Below are 23060 nucleotides of genomic sequence, written 5' to 3'. Positions count from 1 at the left end.
AGAATTTCTATTTCCAGAATTCCCTCAATTTGTGTTTTCTTTATTGCCTCTATTTCAAATTTTCAGGTCTTGAACCATCTCCTTCACTTGTTTGATTGCTTTTTCTTGGTTTTCTTGGCTTTATTTAAGGGATTTATTGATTTCTTCCAATTGTTTGTTTTTTCCTCAATTTCTTTAAGGGAATTTTTCATTTCCTCTTTAAAGGCCTCTATCGTTTTCATAAAGACATTTTATGGTCATTTTCTTCTGTTTCTTCTACATTGGGATGTTCAGATCTTGCTGTTGTAGAAGCGTTAGTTTCTGGTGGTGCCATATTGTTCTTTATGTTGTTAAATACATTCTTACACTGAAATCTACCCATCTCTTCCTCCAATTGGTGCAGGTGGTGCCTGTGCCTTCAGTTGCTGGTCTATGCCCAATTGGTGCAGGCTATGCCAGCGCATTGGGGGGCAGGGAAGGAGGCACTTACCATGTGATTGGTGCAGGCAGCAGTTGTGGTTCAGGAAGCCACTCTTTGTCCAATTAGTGCTGGTGGTATCTGTGTCTCTGAGGTTGCTGAATTCATGTGGGATGGGTGGGCTTGGGGGGCAGGGTAGGGCTTATAGATTACAGGGTCTGATGGGGGTAAAGGCATTTCTGCAGGAGCCTTGCCTGCTGGCGGCTTGTGGGTCTGCACTGAGTGGATGTAGTGGGGCCGAGGGGCCAGCTGGGAGAATAGTCACTCACCTCTTAGTCCAATCGGTGCGGCAATGTTTTGTCTTAGGGAGCTGCTGAGGTCATGGGGGATGGGTAGGCTTAGGGGGCAGAGTGGGGCTTGTAGATTACAGGGTCTGATGGGAGTAATGGAAAGGCCTGCCTGCAGGAACCTTGCCTGCTGGCTGGCTTAGAGGCTGTGCTGGATGAGTGCGGGGGTTGGGGGGGGAGGGCAGGGTATACTTTGGGGCCTAGTGCCTAGAGACTGGACTTTCCAGCTGGAAGAATGCTATATATTTTTAAAACGTCTTGAATTCAGAAATTCAGTCAAAAGATATGTTACTTTGGAGAAGAGGTTATGCTGTTATTTCCACAGGAAACGAGAAGCTGTGGATTACTTTCCAGGTTAATATGGTATGATTGAGGACAACTCCCCTGAAAAATTTTGATGACAAACATGAACAAACCTGCTCCAACATTAAACAAAAAAAAATCATCTTTGGCTGACTTGTATACAATGTACAGTCTATACTTGTATAATACAGATATATATAGATATATCTATATATATCTATATATATCCTTTAAAAGTTTATATATTTTTAGGCCGGGCGGTGGTGGCGCACGCCTTTAATCCCAGCACTTGGGAGGCAGAGGCAGGCGGATCTTTGTGAGTTCGAGGCCAGCCTGGTCTACAGAGCGAGATCCAGGAAAGGCGCAAAGCTGCACAGAGAAACCCTGTCTCGAAAAACCTAAAAAAAAAAAAAAAAAAAAAAAAAAAAGTTTATATATTTTTAGAACAAGGGGCCAGACACCAATGAAATGAGGGGACCAGGTGATCCAGCCTCTCAGAGTGCCTCTGTTACAGTTTCCTCAGAGTTCTTTATCCAGAACAGCTTCAAGGCTGCTAGCTAAGATGATCCAGTCTAACAAACTATTTCAGCCAAGACCTGAAAAATTATTCTGATTTTTTCAGAGTTTCCCCGAAGATATCAATGCCTATAAAAAGCAGAAAGCAGTTTAGAGGAAACAATGCCCACCCCACCCCCCAAATTTGGTTATAAATGTTTGTTATCATTTAAGGGAGGTTGTTTACAAGTTGTTATTGGTAATGCTAAAATAAGCTAAACAAATATTAAATTTAAAGATCTCTTTCTAAAAGAAAAAAGGGGGATATGATATAGAAATGACACAATAAAAGGGTAAATTATTGAATCTTCAATAGCTACTAGTCCTAAATATTTTACATTGGTATGGATTTTGGTTTATTGACACAAATTTAAAGTTAATTTTGTTATGCTGTATGTATGTTTCTACTCTTGTTTAGGGTATTATGTTTATACAGCTCATTTAAAAAGTAATGTATAATTAAGATTATACATAGGTTAAGAGTTAGTCACACTTAACTAACAAACTTATAGTCATGTTAGTTATGTTTTCAAGGTCATACAGAGATATATTTTAGATAGACAGGTAATCTTAAAACACTCCTTAGACCTACAGAGTAGGCGTTAAATGTGTTTAATAATCTAAGGCTTTTTATGACAGTGAGACATTCTGCTCCTGGCAACACCAATCTGCTTCATGGAAGATGATAAGCACTAAAGAAACTCCATATGGAATTTACTTTCTTTGTGTCAAAGGTTAGCCATTTGGGCAAAAAACTGCCTTTGCTTCAATTACTGACATATACTGTCCAAACTGGACCAACAGGATGCAGAAGAAAGTGACTGTTAGACTTTGCCAATACAAGGTAAGACAGTCCTTAAAAATTCCCTGCTTCTCAGAAATGTCTGTCAGATATTCTAGGCCTGTAGGCCAAAGATGGATGTCCCAACGTTACAGAAGATCTTTGGTTGACTGTCGAGGCAGCCAGATGTTCCTGTCACTAGATAATATTTCACCCTTTTGGGGTCTTTGAAGGCAAGACAAGATAGACATAAAGTTTTTCTTAGTTATGATAAAAGGTAAATTAATTATAAAATTTTAGAGTCATAAAGATAAGATAGAATATTTTCTCTGATTTTGCAAAATACAAATTGATTGAATATTGTAATTCTTACTTAATAATATTTTTGTTGTATACAATTTTACTATGTTAAAGTTAAAACCTTCTTCTTCTTCTTTTTTTAGTTTTTTTTTTTTTGAGACAGGGTTTCTCCGTGTTGTTTTCATGCCTGTCCTGGATCTTGCTCTGTAGACCAGGCTGGCCTCTAACTCACAGAGATCCAGGTGCCTCTACCTCCCCAAGTGCTGGGATTAAAGGCATGCCCCACCACCACCTGGCTAAAACCTTCTTTTTTTAATTAGACAAAAATGGGGAAATGCTGTGGAATGATCCTTCTGTACCCTGTGGGAATATATGTCTCTATGATTAGTTTAATAAAGAAGCTGACTGGCCAATAGCTGAACAGGATAAAGTTAGGCAGGAAAGCCAAACTGAGAATGATGGGATGAAGAAGGGCAGAGTCAGAGAGAGCTGCCACCAGCTGCATAGAAAGCAGGATGTGTTAAAAAAAAAAAAAGCCATTAGCCACAAGGCAAAGCATAGATAAGAAATATGGGTTAATTTAAGTGTAAGAGTTAGCTAGTAACAAGCCTGAGCTATTGGACAAGCATTTGTAATTCATACGTAGTTTCTGTGTTGATGATTTGGAAAGTGGTGGGTGGGAAAGAAATGTCCACCTACAGCCCTGTGTCACCAAGGACTGAACAGGGAAAGGAGACACACACAAGACTGGGCAGAATGACCTGGGCTCCCAGGAGGAATCAAGGTCCTGCTCAGCTCCACACTGGACTGAGCAGGGAAAAGAGAAACACAGATCTGGGGCCCAGTGCCCTGCGTTCCAAGGAGGAAGCATGGTGTGTCCTTGAGCCACGAAAGACTGAACATGGAAAGGAGACACATATGCAGGCCCAGAGCTGAGTGTTCCAGGCTCAGAGGAGGCAGTATGGTCCTACTCAGCACATGGACAGAATGATCTGGGCAAGGAGGTGCACATGCAGGCCCAGGTGGTGTGCCACAGGCATCGGGGAGGAAGCATGATCCTGCCCATCACCACAACGAACTAATGGAGCAAAGAGACACATATGCAGGCCAGGGGTGAAGTGCCCTGGGCTCCAAGGAGGTAGCATGGTCTTGCCCTATGCCACCAAGAACTAAACAGGGAAAAGAGACACACGTTCAGGCACAGAACGGAGTGCCCTGGGATCAGAGGAGGCAGGGTGGTCTTGCCCAGTGCATCGATGAACTGTCCTGGGTAAAGAGATATAGGCGCAGACCCAGAGCAGAGTGCCCCAGGCTCAGAGGAGGCAATATGGTCCTACCCAGCGCATGGAAGGACTGAGCTGGGCAAAGAGACACTAGTGCTTGTGTTACGTGAAGCGACTGGAAAGCAAATTAATTCTTGCTTGGCCCTAAATTTTTTTCCAGGACCTTCCAGAGGTCCCATCCATATTCCTCGCCCTTCAGAATCTTAAGTAGCCCAGGCTGTCCTCAAATGGTTATGTTGCTGCGGATATCCTTCAATGTACATTCCCCGCCTCCACGCACCCAGGGCTTCGTGCATCCTAGGCAAGCACTCTCCGTACCGAACCACATCACCAGGTCAAACCTGCCATTTTATTTAAGGATAATTTACCCAGCTGTCTTGACAGCTGGGATGAGATGAAAACCGCAGCTTCCGGGTCTTACCAGGATGGCTCCCCAAAGTCAGCATCTTGCAAAAAGCCGCTGGTGTCCCAAGAAAAGCTGCTCGGGTTAGGAACGCGCTGGTCGAAATCCGGAACCTTTGGTTCCAGGCAGTGCAGCGAGCCGGCAGCACCAAGGATCTTCCGGGGAGAGAAGTAGGTGCATCGCCATGGCCGCAGCGCCGTTCTTGAAGCATTGGCGGACTACTTTTGAGCGGGTGGAGAAGTTCGTGTCTCCGATCTACTTCACCGACTGTAACCTCCGCGGCAGGTGTGGCCCCTGGGCTGCGTAGCCGCAAACCGCATCCGCGCGCTCATCCCTTCCCTTCCGGAGGGAAACCCAGGCTGTGGCCACCCGGGCCGCGGAACAAAGTGCCCGCCGCGGACAAGGCAGGGGCTGGGGAGCCGTGGGTAGAGGGTGGTTTGTGCTGCTGAGCTGCCAGGCAGTCCTCAAGGTGTTAAGCTGAGAGAGTTTTCCGACCCATCGGCTGGCTCACGGGTGAAAAGGGGGCGGCTTCAAGCACGCGCCCATTGGCTCTTCCTGCCCAGGCTCTTCGGGGACAGCTGCCCGGTGACACTGTCTAGCTTCCTAACGCGGGAGAGGCTTCCCTATGAGGAGGCGGTGCAGAAGAACTTCAGCCCTGCGCAGGTCGGCGACAGCTTCGGACCCACGTGGGTAACACCCAGCTTGGAGAAGCCCCGCCCCTCTCATTCCTCCTCACCAAAGCCACGCCTCATTGTCTTGGGCCCTAGACTGCTGTATGGCAGAGAGTAGCGCCCTCTGCTGGGAGAATCGCCTTCCTCCTTTGATGTCTTCACCTGAGTATTTTCATCCCTGCCGCCTCTGTCCGTTTCCCTCTTTAGGTGAATGATCTTTCCCTTGGGTCTTTGTTCTTCCCCAATTCTCCGTTCCTGTGGCTCAAAGCTGAGTACCTTGTGATGCTGCAGATGCATGGAGAAAGTCTCAAGGCCCTGTTGACGTTTAATTCAAGAACAGGGTTTCCACTCCTAGGCCCATCACAACAGCTCTCTTACAGGTGGTGGACCTGCTGGTTCCGGGTAGAACTGGTCATCCCCGAAGCATGGGTGGGCCAGGAAGTCCATCTTTGCTGGGAAAGTGATGGAGAAAGCCTTGTCTGGCGTGATGGAGAACCTGTCCAGGTGAGGTACACCCTGTAAACCCAGTCACAGCCACAGATAAGCCCTGGTTTTTGGAGAAGCCACAACTGAATGACTGGCACTCCAGAGTGGTTTCATGATTTCAGGACTGAGGGAATTGCCTTTTGGACGCCAGTGTTATAAGCCCCCAGTTTTCATAAACTATTTTTATTGTATTTAGTACACACTTATTGGAGAAACTTCAGATCATTCTAGAATAGTATTAAGTAAGGCATTAAATTATCTTCCCATGAGTAATGAATCTCTTATCTCCACATCTCATTTTCTAGATATGTAACCACTTCTATATGTTAAATGTCATACTAAGTTTAATCTTTGTAGTCCTGTATGATAGGACTTTATGTCCATTTATAGATTAAAAAACTAAGATAGAGATTTCTTCTATGGTTCATACAACTTCCATTCCAAATTCCAGTAACTGGGGTGAGAATTGTCCTAAAGGGAGGCAGAGCCCTACTCAACCTTCCTCCCTTCACTGGCTAAACAGATGCTTCCTAGGACCCACCTTATTGAACACTGGGGATGAGCAAATCTGTCTACAACTCCTTGGACTTTTTCTTTAATTAGCTAAACACAGGACCTCATAAATGCTAGGCAAGTGTTCTTACCACTTTGTTAATCCACCCCTTACCCTCGCCATGTAATTTGAGAAGTTTCCATGCTACTAGCCTTGACCTTGTTATCCTCCTGCGTCGACCTCCCAAGTAGCTAGAAGTATGGGCCTGTATCACCATATCTGGCTCATTCCATGCAATTTCCCTGTATATATTCACAGGAGAGAGGCCATCAGAAGCCACTCCAGGCCTCCTAACCCCTGCCCAGGGTCCTTCCCGTTAGATCATCTGCTAGCAAACATGCTGTAGGCTGGTCATCAGTTGGTAGGGCACTTGCTATCAGGTGTCGCTGATTAGTTGATCCTAGCCTTTCCTGGTAGAGAAGACTCAGGGCTGGACAACTGGATGGCAGAGCCTGGCCTCCTTTGACTTTACACCTCCTTTGAATTTTCCAGAGTCCTCAGGCCCTGTCTTCTTTTCTTTACCAGGGTTTGACCAAAGAGGGTGAAAAGACCAGTTATGTCCTGACCAATAAGCTCGGAGAAGGAGACCCCCGGAGGTGAGCGAGGCCCCGGGGACTAATAGACCGGGAAGAGAGGAGGCCTGAGTGACCTCGGAAGTACCTCCCAGCACATCTACCCTCACATACTTTGGTTATAGGAAGCTTGATTTTTTTCCTGAATATAAAACCATTTACTGTCTAGGGCTAGAGACAGACAGGGCTCAACAGTTAGAAGCACTTACTACTCTTCTAGAGGACCTGAATTTGGTTCTCAGCATCCACATCGGGCAGCTCACAACTGCTTATAGCTCCAGCTGAATTCTGTGGGTACCTGCATGCATGTGGCATTCATTTACACAGACATATATACATAAATTAAATCTTAAAATAGTATTTCCTTTCTTGTGGCACATATAAAAGAACACAAAGAAATAAATCACTCCTGTTATCCTTCCACGCTGGGATGGCCATTCTTCACATCTCATCATTCATAGTCTCAAAATTTCTGTTAGTAAAAACTCTGTTTACCAGTTGAGAATCTACCTCTTTGATAGTTTACACACCTTTTACATTCCATTTTTTTTTCATATTGAGAGGGCATCTATGATGCCATCAAAAAATAAGACATTATTGGTTTGGTTGGTTTTTTTGTGTTTTTTTTTGTTGTTGTTTGTTTGTGTTTGTTTTTGTTTTGAGACAGGGTTTCTCTGTGTAGTTTTGATGCCTGTCCTGGATCTCGCTCTGAAGACCAGGCTGGCCTCGAACTCACAGAGATCCGCCTGGCTATGCCTCCTGAGTGCTGGGATTAAAGGCATGCACCACCAGGCCCAGCATTGTTTTTGTGTTTTGAGACAGGGTCCCACTGTATAGTCCTGGCTGTCCTGGAACTCACTATGTAGACCAGGTTGGCCTTGAACTCATATAGATCTACATGCTTCTTGCCTCCCAAGTGCTGAGATTAAAATTGGATGCCACCATGCGTGATGACATTATTGTATTTTGTATTTAACTGTACATGGTTTCAGATTATTCCAAACACTGGGAATATGGTAAAGTGCCCTTGACAACAAGGGGAGACAGAAATATTCATAGAATTATGACACTGCTGAAGAGTCTGGAAGAACATACTGAGAACTCCACATGAGAATCGCCAGCCTAGGAAGGGCCGGAAGAAGCAGCAGAAGGGCTTCCCCCATGCCGCTGAGTTTAGCTCCAGCAGAGCACTCTGCTGCCCAGGTGCTGCTTCCAGGAACAGCTGTGCTAGGCTGCCTGGTGGAGCTCGATGCTGAAAGTCAGCCTGGGAAGAGCCGAACTTGTTTCCTGTGCACTGAGAGCTCTGAGACCAAGAATATTTTACACAGACAGCTTCAGATATATGAAGCTGAACGGCAGTGCAGCTCGTAGCAATCCAAACTTAGCCACTGTCCTCTCTGCCCATAGCAGAACACTCCTCAGGAGGACATGGGTTTGAACTGGTATTTCTACTGTGATTTTCCCACAAATACACCTGATATCCCATGGGTTCCCCTGGGAAGTGGATCCTGGAAGTAAATGGGGAGGAGTCAACTGAATGCCTCCGACTTGCTCTCTTCTCAAGCTCCCAGAATCTCCACCCATCTATTGACCTGAGACTGCCTTTCTACGTTATAGCTTGACCCTCTACGTGGAAGTAGCCTGCAATGGGCTTCTGGGAGCCGGGAAGGGAAGCATGATTGCAGCCCCTGACCCCGAGAAGATGTTCCAACTGAGCAAAGCTGAGCTGGCTGTGTTCCATCGTGATGTCCACAAGCTCCTAGTGGACCTGGAGCTGCTGCTGGGTGTGGCCAAGGTACTGGAGTGCCCCCACCCCCACCCCCATCTCGAGCCCTGTTCCAGGCAGATTGTTTCTTGGGTCAAATTACTAGAACTCTAGGAATCCAGAGTCAGAGTAGAGTGTTCCTGTGTAAACAGGAATGGTATTGATTGGGGGCACCAATGGGAATAAAGGACTAGAAATGGGGGAGCTTTGCTGAGAACCCCTGAGAGACCAGCTGGAGCCTAGTTCTGTAGCAGTGCTTGAGGAGTCATTGAAGTACAGAACCCTGCCACAGGGCCTCGGGGAGGACAACCAGCGCAGTTTCCAGGCCTTGTATACAGCCAATCAGATCGTGAATGTGTGTGACCCCGCCCAGCCTGAGACCTACTTAGCAGCCAAGGCCCTAGCCTCCAAGTTCTTTGGCCAACATGGAGGTGAAAGTCAACATACCATCCATGCCATGGGTCACTGCCACATCGATACAGGTAGGACACCAACCACTGGTTGTTAGGGTGTCAGGGGTACCCTTTAAGCCCTGGCTGTGCCTGAAAAGCACATGATCCTTGGTAATTTTTTGCTGCCTTTGGACTTTATTTTTCCCCATGTGTATAATGAGTTAGGGATATTGGTTCGTGGGCTCTTCTAGCGATGGCTTGCTTATTCTTCTAACAAAAGCTGATGCCTTGAGAGGCTTGTGACAGACACTGGATAGATTGTGGAGACTGATGACCCCAGAGTGGCAAGGCACGGTGATGGTGCATATGGAACTTGGGGCCCAAAGAGGTATTTAACCTAGCTAGATTAGGAAGTCCAGAGAGGTTTCCTGGGCAGAGTGACATTTGAATTAGTGAGGATGAAAAAACTGGAATTAGTTGAGACAGGGACCCCCAAGCACAGGGCCAGGTTTCCAGGAAGGGTCAAGTGTTCGGCTTTGAACCTGATGAGTTTGTGGTATCTCAGAGCTCTGGGCTTTTGTTTATTTGCCCATTGTTACTGTGTTTAAGTTCAGGTGTTTGCTATGTATCATAGGCAGGTTTTGGTAGCAGTCCTCCGGCCTCAGCCCCCTGAATGCTGGATTACAGGTGTGAGCCACCACATCCTGACATCCATGTTTTTGACAAGATCCTTGCTGTGTTCATTCTGACTCAGCTAAGGTTTCTGAACATGCGACAGACACGGGCTCTGTCTGCTGAGCCCATGTGGTTGCCTGGGCGAGGCCTGGCGATCAGGAGGCACTGGAGGTACCTCCCATAGTGCAGCCTGCTCAAACAAGCCCATCCTCTGTCATGGGGAATACCATGCCTCTGCCTCTGGGGAATCTGAGCCTTAATTAAAGTAATGTTTTCCAGGGCCTGGTGCCTGTGTCCTGACAGTTGATCTCAGCCCATCTTCCCCCCCCCCTCCTACCTTGCAGGATAATACAACAAGGGTTAGTAGAGTAGACCTGGATGGGAAGAGGGCTAGGCTGACCCTCTAGAACCCTAGACTGGGTCTGAAAAGGCTTGGGGGTGAGGAAAGAGGAGGTGGGCTGGAGAACTGTGAAGAACAGGGGCCTTGTTGTCTCTCTACTCCGGCCCCCTCCCTCCCTAGCCTGGCTTTGGCCCTTCAAGGAGACTGTCCGGAAATGTGCCCGGAGCTGGTCGACAACAGTCAAGCTCATGGAGCAGAACACTGAGTTCGTCTTCGTCTGCTCTCAGGTCAGAGGGCAGCGACGTGGAGCTGGGTGGGCCTGAGGTTCCCTAAGGTCTGGGGACTTCAAGGGCCAAGCGTGTTCCTTACTCAGCTACCTATAGGGCTACCAGATGCTGGACCATGAGGAGGGTCCTTTTCACTCCTGACCCAGCTCCTACCCCATGTTCCCCACAGGCACAACAGCTCGAGTGGGTAAAGAACCACTACCCTGGCCTGCATGCCCGGCTCCAGGAGTTTGCCTGCCGTGGACAGTTTGTGCCTGTGGGGGGCACCTGGGTAGAAATGGTAAGTGCCTATTCCTAGCACCATCCTCTAGCAGCTAGTCAGCTGGGCCTGAAATGAGCAGAGTGGACTCTTGCTGGGCTATAACCCTGTGTTAGAGCACCCCTTGCACCTTCCCAACAGAGTGAAGTGGGCCCAAGCTCCTACCTGTGTCCAGTCTGGTGCTAACCCCAGCTCTCCTGCTATCCCCCTGTCAGGACGGGAACCTTCCCAGTGGAGAGTCCATGGTGAGGCAGTTCCTACAGGGCCAGAACTTCTTTCTGCAAGAGTTTGGGAAGATGTGCTCTGAGGTAGGCTGGGGGCTGCCACAGCAGGCTGTACACAGGGGGCGCTGGGACTTGGCCCACAGGGTCTGAGACTGAGGTGGTTCCACTGAGCGCTCACAGCCTTCTCCCTGCAGTTCTGGTTGCCAGATACATTTGGTTACTCAGCACAGCTCCCCCAGATCATGCGTGGCTGTGGCATCAAACGCTTCCTGACACAGAAACTGAGCTGGAACTTGGTCAACTCCTTCCCAGTAAGCAAGCCCCAGGGGTCAGGGTCACAGGGTTTGGATCCCACTTGGCTGTTCATCCCTTTCCAGGCTCTTGAGGGTGCCTGGACAGACCACCAAAACCCTGTCCAGATTGTGGTGGGCCTCTGCCTGGATTACAGCTAAGATGGATGTGGATGGCCCACACTGCCTCAGGCCTGACTGACCTCTCTCCTGCCTATCTCTGCCGGCAGCACCATACCTTTTTCTGGGAGGGGCTGGATGGCTCCCGAGTACTGGTACACTTCCCACCTGGAGACTCATATGGAATGCAGGGCCGTGTGGAGGAGGTGAGGGGATATATAGTGCTGGGGATTCAGAGAGGGCTGGGTATCCTGTGCTGTGCTGACCTGTCCCTCCCCATCTAGGTGCTGAAGACTGTGACCAACAACCGGGACAAGGGGCGGACCAACCACAGTGGCTTCCTCTTCGGCTTCGGGGATGGCGGTGGTGGCCCCACACAGACCATGCTGGACCGCTTGAAGCGGTTGGGCAATACTGATGGGCTGCCCAGGTCAGGCCTGAGCCAACATCAGCCCTTGGCTCTCAAGCCACCTTCCTGTAGCCCTACCCTCAAGCCCTTGCCTTGAGTCTGCCCTTTGTTTACGTAGGAAGCTCAGCCCCTCCACTGGACCTTGTGTCTCAAGTCCTGGCCTATCATTCTTCCAGACTTCCATTCTGGGGATAGGGTGGAGGGAAATTCTGATGTAGGAAGGGGCTTGACCCCACCAGAGTGCAGCACTATCTACAGGGAATTTTCTAGGGAGTGTCTTCTCTGTTGGGGCCCTCTCTCCCAGCTGGGAGCCCAGGCTTGTGGTCTTCCTCAGGGTGCAGCTGTCTTCTCCTGGACAGCTCTTCACAGCACTGGAGAAAGAATCGGGGCAGCTGTGCACATGGGTTGGGGAACTCTTCCTGGAACTGCACAATGGCACCTACACTACCCATGCCCAGGTCAGGGTCAGGCTACCAGCCTAGCAAACAGAGGGCCTTGGTCTGCACAGGGCTGTGGGGAAAGGGTGGGAAGGGGCAGAGGTGGGACTCAGTGGGCTCCTTCTCCAAGCAGGTGCTTGAAAAAGAGAGCTGGGTTAATCCCACACACAGGCCGGGGGTGGGACAGAACCTCTCGAGGGTTCTGGTGGGGGGCCACTTGTAAGTTTCCTATGAAAGACCATGTCCAAGAGGCCTTGGGAGACTGTCAAGGGTTCTGAGCAAGAGAGAGCTTTGGAAGGTGTCCTGGTCACAGCAAACTCCAAGCTGGTCCTTCCTCTCTGGGCACAGCTCAAGAAGATGAATCGGGAATGTGAGCAAATCCTTCATGACGTGGAGCTGCTGAGCAGCCTGGCCCTAGCCCGCAGTGCCCAGTTCCTATACCCAGCGGCCCAGCTGGAGCACCTCTGGAGGTCAGTCTGGTGTCCCTTCCTGCTGCTCACCTGACTTCTCACCCTCTCGTTGGCTGCCCCTCCCAGCCTTTCCTGTCTCTGCCTTTGGTGTCTGCAGGCTCCTGCTCCTCAACCAGTTTCATGATGTGCTGACTGGAAGCTGTATTCAGCTGGTGGCAGAAGATGCCATGAACTACTATGAAGGTGAGGCCGACCTGACTTCATAGCAGTTCCCACTGTTCTCCATCCAGGGCCAAGGGAACACATTGCCTACCCATGATCAAACCCATCTCTCCTTAGACATCCGTTCCCATGGCAATACACTGCTCAGCACTGCAGCTGCGGCCTTGTGTGCTGGGGAGCCAGGTCCCGAGGGCCTCCTCATTATCAACACATTGCCCTGGAAGCGCACTGAAGTGTTGACCCTGCCCAAGCCCGGTGGGGCACACAACCTAGGTATGAGCTGGAGGGGAGGGCTGGTCTTGCAGCAGGAGGAACCAAGGCTAGGCAACGTGGCAGGGATACTCCCCCAGGGATCTCTATCTTGGGGTACCCCCATCTAAAAAGAGAAGTAGCTGCATCCTGTCCCATTCAACCTGTCCTTAACCCGAGTGAGGTTTCTAGACGGTCAGAGAGAGTACACTGATGCTCGGGCCTTGTCCCCAGCCCTGGTGACAGTGCCCAGTGTGGGCTATGCTCCTGCCCCCAGCCCTACATCTCCGCAGCCTCTGCTGCCCCAGCAGCCTGTGTTTGTGGTGCAGGAGGTAAGTCCCAGCAGCCTCCATGGGGTGGGGTCTACTCTGGGATGCTCCTTGGTCTTGACCAAGGTGCCGGGGTAATGCGCAGCTTTAAGAGGGCTGGGCTGGGGGCGGGGAACACAGCTAACTCAGCTTAAGGACTCTCCCATCCAAGACTGATGGTTCTGTGACTCTGGACAATGGCATCATCCGGGTGAGACTGGATCCAACTGGCTGCCTTACTTCCCTGGTCCTGGTGGCTTCTGGCAGGTGCCAACCCTTCATTGTTCTTAACTCCATTCTGGCAAATAGATCCCGAACTCTGCCCTCTTCCCTCTGTGCCCTAGCCACCACACTGTCCAAGTAGTCTACAAGTTCGTCTAGGCTGGGACCCACACATGGGCAGGGCAGCCTGGGCTAGCAGTCCCTTAGCTCCTGGCCCTGTTTAACCTGCCCCCACCAAGTAGGACTGGAGAGAGCAAGGTCATCCTCTTGTGACACACCCGTCCCTATGTCCTTCCAGGGAGGCCATTGCTGAGGGTGCCCTGGGGAACCAGTTCGTGCTGTTCGATGATGTACCACTGTACTGGGATGCGTGGGATGTCATGGATTATCATCTAGAGACACGGTATGTACTGGGCAGGTCCTGGGGTGCTTGTGGTTGTGGATACATGCTGCTCTGGCTCAGTGCTTCCCACCTTCATCCCACAGGAAGCCTGTGCGGGGCCAGGCAGGGACCCTGGCGGTAGGCACTGAAGGTGGCCTTCGGGGCAGTGCCTGGTTTCTGCTGCAGATCAGCCCCACTAGTCGGCTCAGCCAGGAGGTTGTGCTGGACATTGGTTGCCCCTATGTCCGCTTCCACACTGAGGTAGAAGGGGCAGGGTAGTGGCCTTCTTTCCCAGATGGGGCTGTGAGGAGACCCAATGCCCTTCCCTTGTCCCTGCACTCCATTCCACTCCCAGGTACACTGGCATGAGGCCCACAAGTTCCTGAAGGTGGAGTTTCCTGCTCGCATACGGAGCCCCCAGGCTACCTATGAGATCCAGTTTGGGCACCTTCAGAGACCTACCCACTATAACACCTCTTGGGACTGGGCTCGATATGAGGTCAGACATGGGGACGCGGGAAAGGGTAGGACTTGGACTCATCCCCGACTGAGGAGAGACTAGTTTTTGTGGTTTGTGGGCAAGAGGAAGAAAATGCCGGACACTGTGCTTTCTACCACGGGCCAGGCGTTTGCTAAATGCTTCTTCTCTCTGCTGTGACCCCATAGCCACTGTTAGCATTTCACAGCCGAGGAAGCGGGCAGACGGGTGGGATGGCGTGCCCAAAGCTCCTTGAGGGTCAGCTAGGATTCAACCATGGGCTCCTACTGCAAAGAGCGTTGGGGTGGAGCCACCCACAGGCCTTGGGTCTGCCCTTCAGGTGTGGGCGCACCGCTGGATAGATCTGTCTGAGTGTGGCTTTGGGCTGGCCCTTCTCAACAACTGCAAGTATGGAGCGTCGGTCCGGGGCAATGTCCTCAGCCTCTCACTGTGAGTGCAGTGCCTGCCGGGCCCAGGGCTGGCGTGGTGTGGGGCTTCCTGTGTGAGAACTCCAGCCCTTCCTTTCCCCATTCCAGCTTGCGTGCACCCAAGGCCCCAGATGTTACTGCTGACATGGGGCGCCATGAATTCACTTATGCCTTGATGCCACACAAGGGTAAGTACCAGGGTGATGGGGCCCTTCTGTTGCTCTTGATACCTCCTTGCCCTTTCCTGAACCTCCAGCAGGCACTGGGGTAAACTGAGGCAGCCTAGCCCCATAGCTCCTCCAGAGGCACTGTGGGGAACTCGCATGTCCACGTGTGTTTTCTTCCGGTCATTCCCCAGGTTCCTTCCAAGAAGCTGGTGTTATCAATGCTGCCTACAACCTCAACTTCCCCCTGCTGGCTCTGCCAGCTCCAGGCCCGGCACCTGCCACCACCTGGAGTGCCTTTTCTGTGTCTTCCCCAGCAGTGGTGTTGGAGACCATCAAGCAGGCAAGGGGCCGGAGAGTCTAGGGAGGTCCCTGGGATGCGCAGGTTCTTGGCCCCGCCTACTGCCCTGCCTTCCTTTCGCAGGCCGAGAAGAGCGCTCAGCACCGCACGCTGGTTCTAAGGCTGTATGAGGCCCACGGCAGCCACGTGGACTGCTGGCTGTACACATCTTTGCCCGTTCAGGAGGCCATCCTGTGAGTGGAGACGAGAAAGGTGGGGGTGGGAGCCCTGCCCGTGTCAGCCCTTACGACCTCCCCTTTCCTCCATCCAGTTGTGACCTCCTGGAGCAGCGAGACCCTACTGGTCACCTGTCCCTGCGGGACAACCGCCTGAAGCTCACCTTTTCTCCCTTTCAAGTGAGGTCCCTGTTGCTCACGCTGCAGCCTCCACCGAACTGAATCGTATCTGTGGAAAGCTTTGGGAACTCCTCCTTTCCACCTCCCCAGCCCGGAACAAGCATCTGTGCAATAAATGCTTAGACTGGCAGCCCTGTGCTTGAGCCTCGCTGCTCCCCTTAGGGCCACTCTTGGGGCTGAAACGAGGATGGAGAGAACTGCTTTCCAGGGGCAAGATCTGAGGTTACCTGTGTGTGCAGGGTCCGGCTTGTGGCCCCGTCTGAGAGACTGGAGGCCCCGAGATAAAGGGTTCCTCCTGTGTTAGCAGCAGAAGGGCTAGGGCTGGACAGGAGGCCTGGAGGCTGCCACCCCCCTACACACACACACACACACACACACACACACACACACACACACATCTTCCCATCCACCACCCTCAACTGGGAGGAAAGCTTTAGGCAAGTGTTAGGCTGGGGGTGCAGCCAACCATAGGCCCTGAAGAATCCTGGACTGCAAGAGCTATGACACCGGGATGGCCTGAGCCCAGGTCTGCAGAGGGGCTGGCCCTGCAGAGGCAGAGTGTCCTCTGATTGAGTCTTGTTGGGGTCGGGGTGGAAGGCAGGGATTACATTCATAAATAGGTGGAGCCATGCAGCCGGCCTTTCCAACCTGGCCTTCTCATACCTCATGCAGCCAGCCCAAAAGTTCAAATTCATTAGTTTGTTAATGTTTATAATATTTATATGTAATATTTATAAATATCACAAGCCAGGAGGTGGTGGCCCACGCCTTTAATCCCAGCACTCAGGAGGCAGAGGCAGGCAGATCTCTGAGTTCAAGGCCAGCCTGGTCTACAGATCAAGTTCCAGGATAGCCAGGGCTACAAAGAGAAACCCTGTCTTGAAAAGACAACAAAAATCAGCAGGGTATGTGTGGCTCACACCTGTAATCCCAGCAATTATGCAAATGAAGGCAGGAAGATCAATCAGGAGTTCATTGTCATCCTCAGGTACACATGAGCTCAAGGCCAGCCTAGGATATATGAGACCCTGCTTCAAAAAGGTTGTGCAGGACAAGTCACAGGGCCTAGGGCACACCGCCCTACCAACACAGCCTCCAGGGATTCAGACACCCCTAGATTCACAGCAAGGCAGCAGGGAAGGAAGGACCAAGAAAGGAAACCTCCCTCTAGGAGGCTGAAGTTCCCCCAGCCTCCAGGGGTCAGGTATCAGCCTTGCTCTTCCTGGGTCTGCGGCCACCTTTGGGCAGAGCAGGGGAGGCAGGGCCACCTATGGGGAGAACAGGGGAGGCAGTGACTGTGTGTCCTGTACTAGGCCTTCCTCCCTCTGCCCACCCTGTTACCTCCCAGCCTCCCTGAAGAGCCACTCCCCGGGGTCTCTTTCCAGCTCCAGGAGGATGTTGAAGATGGTCCACCTGCGGTTTCCGGTCGCCCCCTTCTCTTTCCTTTCTTGGGGGCTGTGGGGGTTTCCTGGTTTCGTTGGAGGCTGGTCCCTTCAGACTGTTGAGCTATACTCTTAGGAGGGTGTTTCCTGGCCCTCCGAGTCCTGGAAATGGGCTTGCCTGAGAGCGGATGGTCCTGGATAGAGAAGATGGTCCTTACTAGCTTTTCTTCCCTGCAGTTAGGATCTACCACTGACATTCCCCACCATGCACCCACACCCCCTTGAGAGGGAGTCAGCTGGCCAGGAGCCTGGCCTGAGAAGTGGGGTTGACAGGAGTAAGTGCAGGGGAGGCAGGGGCTGGGCTCATACCTCTTCTGTGTCTCCAGCCCCCGGCTGAGTCTCCCGTGGCTTCTTTTTTCGGGACCTGCCCCCTGGAGGAGGATGTACTGGACTTAGCCCGAGGGCTTCCGCCCCTCTCTAGACTCTTAGTGCTGGGTGACTCCAAGGTTGGAGAGGGATGGGAGGATGGGTGTGCAAGGCCGGCCCATGGTCCTTCCAGCTGTCTATCTCTTACATCAAGAGCTGCTTACCTTTGGGTGCCAAGGGTCCGGGATCACCCTAAAATGGAATAAGAACAATTCTGGAGTCAGCCTGGTCTGGTGAAGGGGCAGTTTTCCTTGAAGTGGCAAGGCCATATCCTTTCAGATCAATATAGTTCCCTGTCTAGGAAGTCTCTGATTTCCTCCAACCCCTATACACACACACACACACACACACACACACACACACACACACACACACACACAGATTAGCTGCTTTGAGCTGTTTCTACTGGTTTGGACCCTGGGGTTCCAAGGAGAAGAGCATCACATGGAGAACTATACACTCAGGAACAATGCGATTTTGGCAGGCCTCCACAGGCTAAGGTCATCTCTGCCTGGCTCAGACCTCTGTCTCCTATCTTGTTACCCCACCAGCTTTCCTAGGGTCTCCATTTGCCCATGTGAGCAGTAGGGCTCGAACCTGGAACCAGATGGTACGGCCATGCCGGTCTCGCAGGGAACTCATGCCTGGCACGCCATAGCACTGCAGCCAGGCTCGAAAGGCAGCAAAATCCTCCTCTCCACGGTCTGGCCCGTAGCCTTTGCCCCCTGAGGGACAGAGGAACCAGTCAGAGGTGAGAGGGTGTTGTGGAGTGGGGGGAACAAGGAGTCTGGTTCGACATGGCTCAGACCTCAGCTAAAGAAGCTGATGGACTGAGTCAGGGCCACACTACCTCCCCCCACACTCTGGGTCCCAGTCCCTCTCCATCAGCAAGGTGAATCCTGTCCCTCCTGCAGCATGGGAGGCTGGGAAACTTGCCAAGAGACCTGGTCTGTTTAGCAAACTCCCATTCCCTAGGGCCAGGATGACAGCTGCCCAGCATCGCACAGAGGCTGAAGCAGAGATCGCTGGCCATCTTGGCTTCCCCAGGCCTCACCCAGCTGAACCACTTCCTTGGGCACCAAGTGACACAGTTCCAGCAGGTCTGGGTTCTGCAGTTTGACCTTGATCTTCTGGCTCAGGGTCAGCTCTGGGCTCTGAAGGGGGCGTGGGCAGAACCAAGGTGTTAACGAAGGGTACTCACCCCACTTCACACTGAAGACAATGGACTTCCGCTCTAAGCTTGGCAAGACCTTTAATGTGGTTCACATCCCTTCCACACACTTGATGAGTTAAGGTAAGAAATACCTGACTCTACACATACCCTTGCCACCCACACCAGCACACACACACACACACACACACACACACACACACACACACACGCTTGTACACTGTCCTCACCAGCCGGGACTGCTGCAGGGCCTCTAGAACTGTCCGGGCCTTCTCGAAAGGGGGGATCTTCAGCCTGGGATGGTGGAACGGGCCCAGGCTAAGTAGTGGATGTGATCATCCATGCCCTACCCCAGCCATTGTACCCACAGCCTGCCTGCTGACCGGTACAAGATCTCTGCCCGAAGATAGTTGCCAATGCCATTGAAGAATCTCTGGTCCAACAAGGCCTCGCAGATGGGCCGGTCAAAGGCTTTGTTTGACAGGTTCCGAAGTACGTTATCCCTGGAAGGACATAGGCTGGATGCATGAGACTCATCCCACACCCCGGGATAGGGATGAAGGGCTGGGGAAGCAGTGCTGAGTGCAAGGAGAAACGGTCCCAGCTTCCTCTGCTCTCAGTACTGTTTGGGCAGCTGGAGCCTCTGTTCTCCCATTTGTGACATGAGAACAACATGGGGTTGTTTATTGTTAGCTTTTTTTTTATTTTTCTTTTTCGAGACAGGGTTTCTCTGTGTAGCTTTGCGCCTTTCCTGGAACTCACTTGGTAGCCCAGGCTGGCCTGGAACTCACAGAGATCCACCTGGCTCTGCCTCCCGAGTGCTGGGATTAAAGGCGTGCGCCACCACCGCCCGGCGGGGTTGTTTATTGTTAAAGAATCAAAAACGTTCAGCTAGGCAAGACTCTCCTCCGAGATTTGCACAGCTGGTTCCCTCTGCACTGGCCAGAAGATGATCTCAGCTCAAAGGTCACTTCCTTCAGGAGGCCATGCCTGATGTGCTCCCCACCACTGGGCAAAGGTCTGTGAATTTATTTTGTGTGTCCTGGCCACCTGCCTTACCTGCACATCATCAGTGCAGTGAACGAAGGGACCGCACTCACCCTGTCCCCTGCTGCTCCCTACAGGGCCTGCCTTGGAGCAGTGACTCTCTTTAGAGGAAAGTAGTGATAACAGGGACAGTCACAGGAGCCCCCAGGACATGGACAGGTGGGCAGGCAGAATGTGAGGACCACCAAGACCTGACTTACGGTCACTAGACCACCCTCTCCCCACTGTGCAGGCTTATCTCGTAAGGTCCCTCTACTGTCCTTGATGGCCCAGGACCACCAGGAAGCAAAGTGGGGTGCTGGGCCCCAGCCCAACTCTGACACTGTTCCGTGTCTGGGACCTCTGACTGTCCTCCCTCCTCTGGACTGCCCTCTCTCACACGTTTGCTGCCCTGACACCACCTCAATCCACAGATGGGGGACAGGCTCAGGAGGGGTTAGGATTTGTTTCTTGCGGGCCTGGATGGTACTCTACATACCCAGTCCTACCTGAACCGTTCATACTCCAGCAAGACACAGGGTCCACGGCCTGGCTGCCATTCACCCCCAGGGTCCCAGTGGCCAAAGCGTCGGATGTCCACGAAGCAAAGGGCAAGCCGGGGGGCGGGTGGGGCCGTGTAAAAACGTAGATGGGCATGGGGCGGCAGGGCATCTGCAGGTGCCAGCTGGAAGGATCCAGACATACCAAAGCGGAAGACAAGGGACAGTGGCTTCTGAGGGGGCTGGGCACCAGGCAGGGGGCTCAAGGTCAGGCGCAGCTCCTTGCCTCGGGCTAAGGCTGAGATATGGTAGGCACTGCTCTCAAAGGGCACCTCGGGGTTGCGGCTGACAGAGGACTTCTCCACACAGCCGCCAAATACGAGCCCCTTACACGTCTCATTTACAAAACAGCTGGCAAGGTGCAGCTCTGGGCCCTCCGGCATTCTGAAGGAGGAATGGCGGCCCCTGTAGAGGGAAGGAGACAACAGGCTGTGCCAGAAGACACCTGTTAAGTAGAAATCGTCACCGAAGCTTTACAGAGTGAAAGGCAGAGAGGCACACGGCCGTCTAGGATAGGCAGGAAAATGCTGACCTAGACACAGCCCCCGTTTCCCATCCAAAGTGCTGGCAAGGACAGGGTACCTACCGGAGGCTGAAGCTGGGAGGCAGGGCGGCTGTCTTGCTCACTAACGCTTTCCCTCCATGGGCTTCCACACCTAGTTTTAGAACACAGTTCAGATCTTTGCTGGAGTCTGTTACCTTGTGTCCTCCGAGCTCCCCCACCCACCCACAAACCTGTTCCTCCCATCTCCAGGCCTTTGCCCCTACTGTCCCCCAACCACACACAGTAGGACATTTGAGGGAGGCTTTCTTTCTCCCCATCCACATCTTGACTTCGGAGCTCCCAAAGTTCAAAGGTTCTCACCATCTGTTCCAGCCTCCCCCTGCTGGCACCCCAAAGACAAAGATCTGATCATTCATCAACCACAGCTTAGACTGGCCCTGAATCTCTCTAGCATCCATGGAGGTAGAAACTCAACTGAGTGTTGGGCCAGCAGCAATAGACCTAGCCTGCTATCACCACAAAGACAGAACAGAGAGGCTTCGTCCCCTCTCAGCTGCCCTGTAGCCAGGGCAGGGAGCAGAACCAGGAGGAGGGAATGCTCCATTTGTGTACAGCCCTGTTCTCACAGACCCCAGGTAGGTATAGTGGGGGTGCCAGGAGGGACCGGGATCTGGTTCTTTGCCCTCACACCCTCACATCCTCTTTGCTACTTGTAGGATTTGAGGTGAAGGTACTTGTCCGGAAGATGGGTTTAGCTAGGGCAGACACCTCGGCACCAGAACGGATTCGGTTAGCAGAAAACCTTCATATAGCAGAAAACCTTCAGAGTCCTAGTTTTAAGAGGAGGCGGAGCTCCCTATGGCACCCCCCTCCAAACACACACACACACACACACACACACACACACACACACACACACACACACACACAATCTTGGGTTCCCTGCCTGCCTAGGCTCCCAGATACTTTAGATTTTCAGTTCCACTGAGGACCCGTATCGAACCCATCCAAACTGGATACCTGCTCTGGCTGAGGCTCAAAGGAGGCTGCAGCCACTAATGGGTAAATCACAGCGTCCTGCCGAACCTCAGAGCACGCTGGGAGAGGACGTAGCCGCCCTGGCCCCTGCTGGGAAGTGTAGTTCCTCGGGCAGGCGGCGCAGAATGGAATGCAGTTCTTCAGTTATGGGGATCCCGGGTGTTGGGCAAGCTTTGGGGCAGTCGCGTGGCCCGGAGGTGGCGAAAGAACCCGTCTTACGGTGAGCGGAGCCGCAGTCAGAACTGGTGCCCGGAGTCGCAGCTGTCTGCTGTTGAGGTTACCAGTTAGTCTGGCCAGGGTTGACACCCGCACCCGGAAACGGCAAGGACTGGGTAGAGCCACCTGCAGCTGTGTGCAAGACACACACAGGTGCATGATAAACAACCCCTGGGGACCCAAGATGATCGTAAATGTGAATGCAGTCAGACATAACATATAAACAACATCATCACTGCCCGCGGAGCGGAAAGTGAATCGGGCAATAACAGGGGCTTAAGAGGGTTCTGTGGGGGAGGGGCTCTGTGGCAGCCTTAGGTAAAGCCAGGATTTAGCCACAAAAGCTTGCTTAGTCTGACTGTCACAACCGCAGACACAAAAAGGTGTAGACAAGATACTTTATTGCCAGGCACAACGGATCAATGCAAAGTGCAGGAACAGAACCTGAGGAAGTGCTGTGTGGTGGGCTGTGGGGGGGTGGGCTAGGTTGAGGACAAGAGAAGGGGGAAGTACTGTTAGGGCTGAGCCTCAAGAAGCCCTGGGAGGTGGAGGTAGAAGGCTTAAAAAGTATAAAAGAGAAAGAAAGCCTCTGCAGGGTACTTTGCATTTTCCCTGTGCTGACCAACAGCCAGGGTTTGCCCTTCTTTTTATTTACTTCTTGCTTTTTTTTTTTTTTTTTTAGGTGAGGAAGGTTAAAGAGAGGGTCTTGCTATGTATTCATGATTGGCCTGGAACTCAAACTGGCCTCCAATTTATTCTAATCCTCCTTCCTCTGCCTCCCCAGTAAGAACTGGAGTTATAGGTATGGCCCACTGTGGTGGTTTGAATGCGAATGACCCCCATAGGCTTATTTTTTCAATACTCGGCTCCCACTTGAAGGAACTGTTTGGGAAGCATTGTAGAAGGTGTATATCTGGGGGGTGGGTTTTGAGGTTTCAAAAGCTCACACCCTTTCCAGGTAGCCCCCTCTCTCTCTCTGCCTCCTGCTTGTGTCTTAGCATGTAAGCTCTCAGCTTCCATCCAGTGCCATGCCTGCCTTCCAGACGCCATGCTCCTGGCCACGATGGTCATGGACTCACCCTCTGAAACTGTGAACCCCACCCAACTCTTCTGTAGGTTGCCTTCCTTGGTCATGGTGTTTTGTCACAGCGATAGGAAAGTAACTAAGACGTCCACTAGGCCTGGCTTGACTATGAGTTTTTTTTTTTTTAAACGTCTTTTTTTTTTTTAATTTATTTATTTATCGTGTATACAGTGTTCTGCTTGCGTATATTCCTTCAGGCCAGAAGAGGGAGCCAGATCTCATTACAGATGGTTGTGAGCCACCA

The 23060-nt window shown here is 51.8% G+C and overlaps 2 protein-coding genes across 6 annotated transcripts; one reads left to right on the top strand and one right to left on the bottom strand.

Moving 5' to 3' along the window:
- The first annotated feature begins 4394 nt into the window (after positions 1 to 4394).
- Man2c1 (mannosidase alpha class 2C member 1) lies at positions 4395 to 15538 on the top strand. The gene is made up of 26 exons (XM_052761040.1): positions 4395 to 4654; positions 4933 to 5055; positions 5421 to 5544; positions 6605 to 6675; positions 8269 to 8446; positions 8709 to 8898; positions 10004 to 10110; positions 10280 to 10390; positions 10585 to 10677; positions 10788 to 10904; positions 11114 to 11209; positions 11288 to 11433; positions 11747 to 11870; positions 12198 to 12319; positions 12417 to 12502; positions 12599 to 12754; positions 12965 to 13062; positions 13211 to 13305; positions 13559 to 13663; positions 13747 to 13903; positions 13998 to 14141; positions 14461 to 14570; positions 14657 to 14736; positions 14907 to 15055; positions 15137 to 15246; positions 15324 to 15538. Exons 1-26 carry the CDS (start codon positions 4554 to 4556, stop codon positions 15448 to 15450), a joined length of 3120 nt encoding a protein of 1039 aa, XP_052617000.1. The 5' UTR covers positions 4395 to 4553; the 3' UTR covers positions 15451 to 15538.
- A 623-nt stretch (positions 15539 to 16161) lies between these two features.
- On the bottom strand, positions 16162 to 22341 carry Neil1 (nei like DNA glycosylase 1). Of its 5 annotated transcripts, none has more exons than XM_052761074.1 (11): positions 21499 to 22340; positions 20506 to 20629; positions 19923 to 20402; positions 18771 to 18890; positions 18618 to 18681; positions 18271 to 18370; positions 17814 to 17941; positions 17381 to 17408; positions 17160 to 17221; positions 16822 to 16984; positions 16162 to 16676 (listed from the first exon to the last, which is right to left on the bottom strand). In XM_052761074.1, the coding sequence occupies exons 3-11, from the start codon at positions 20354 to 20356 to the stop codon at positions 16609 to 16611; spliced, it is 1167 nt and encodes a 388-aa protein (XP_052617034.1). In that variant the 5' UTR covers positions 20357 to 20402; positions 20506 to 20629; positions 21499 to 22340; the 3' UTR covers positions 16162 to 16608. The 5 variants fall into 5 exon arrangements, with proteins under 5 accessions (XP_052617034.1, XP_052617014.1, XP_052617024.1 ...); XM_052761054.1 differs by having other exon boundaries at positions 19923 to 20378; positions 21499 to 22339; XM_052761064.1 differs by having other exon boundaries at positions 19923 to 20378; positions 20560 to 20629; positions 21499 to 22339.
- Between the last annotated feature and the right edge of the window lie 719 nt (positions 22342 to 23060).

Source organism: Peromyscus californicus, unplaced genomic scaffold (genome assembly GCF_007827085.1).
Source record: "Peromyscus californicus insignis strain IS unplaced genomic scaffold, ASM782708v3 Scaffold_11__1_contigs__length_118956290, whole genome shotgun sequence".
Lineage (NCBI taxonomy): Eukaryota > Metazoa > Chordata > Mammalia > Rodentia > Cricetidae > Peromyscus > Peromyscus californicus.
This window is presented reverse-complemented; position numbering and strand designations above follow the sequence as displayed.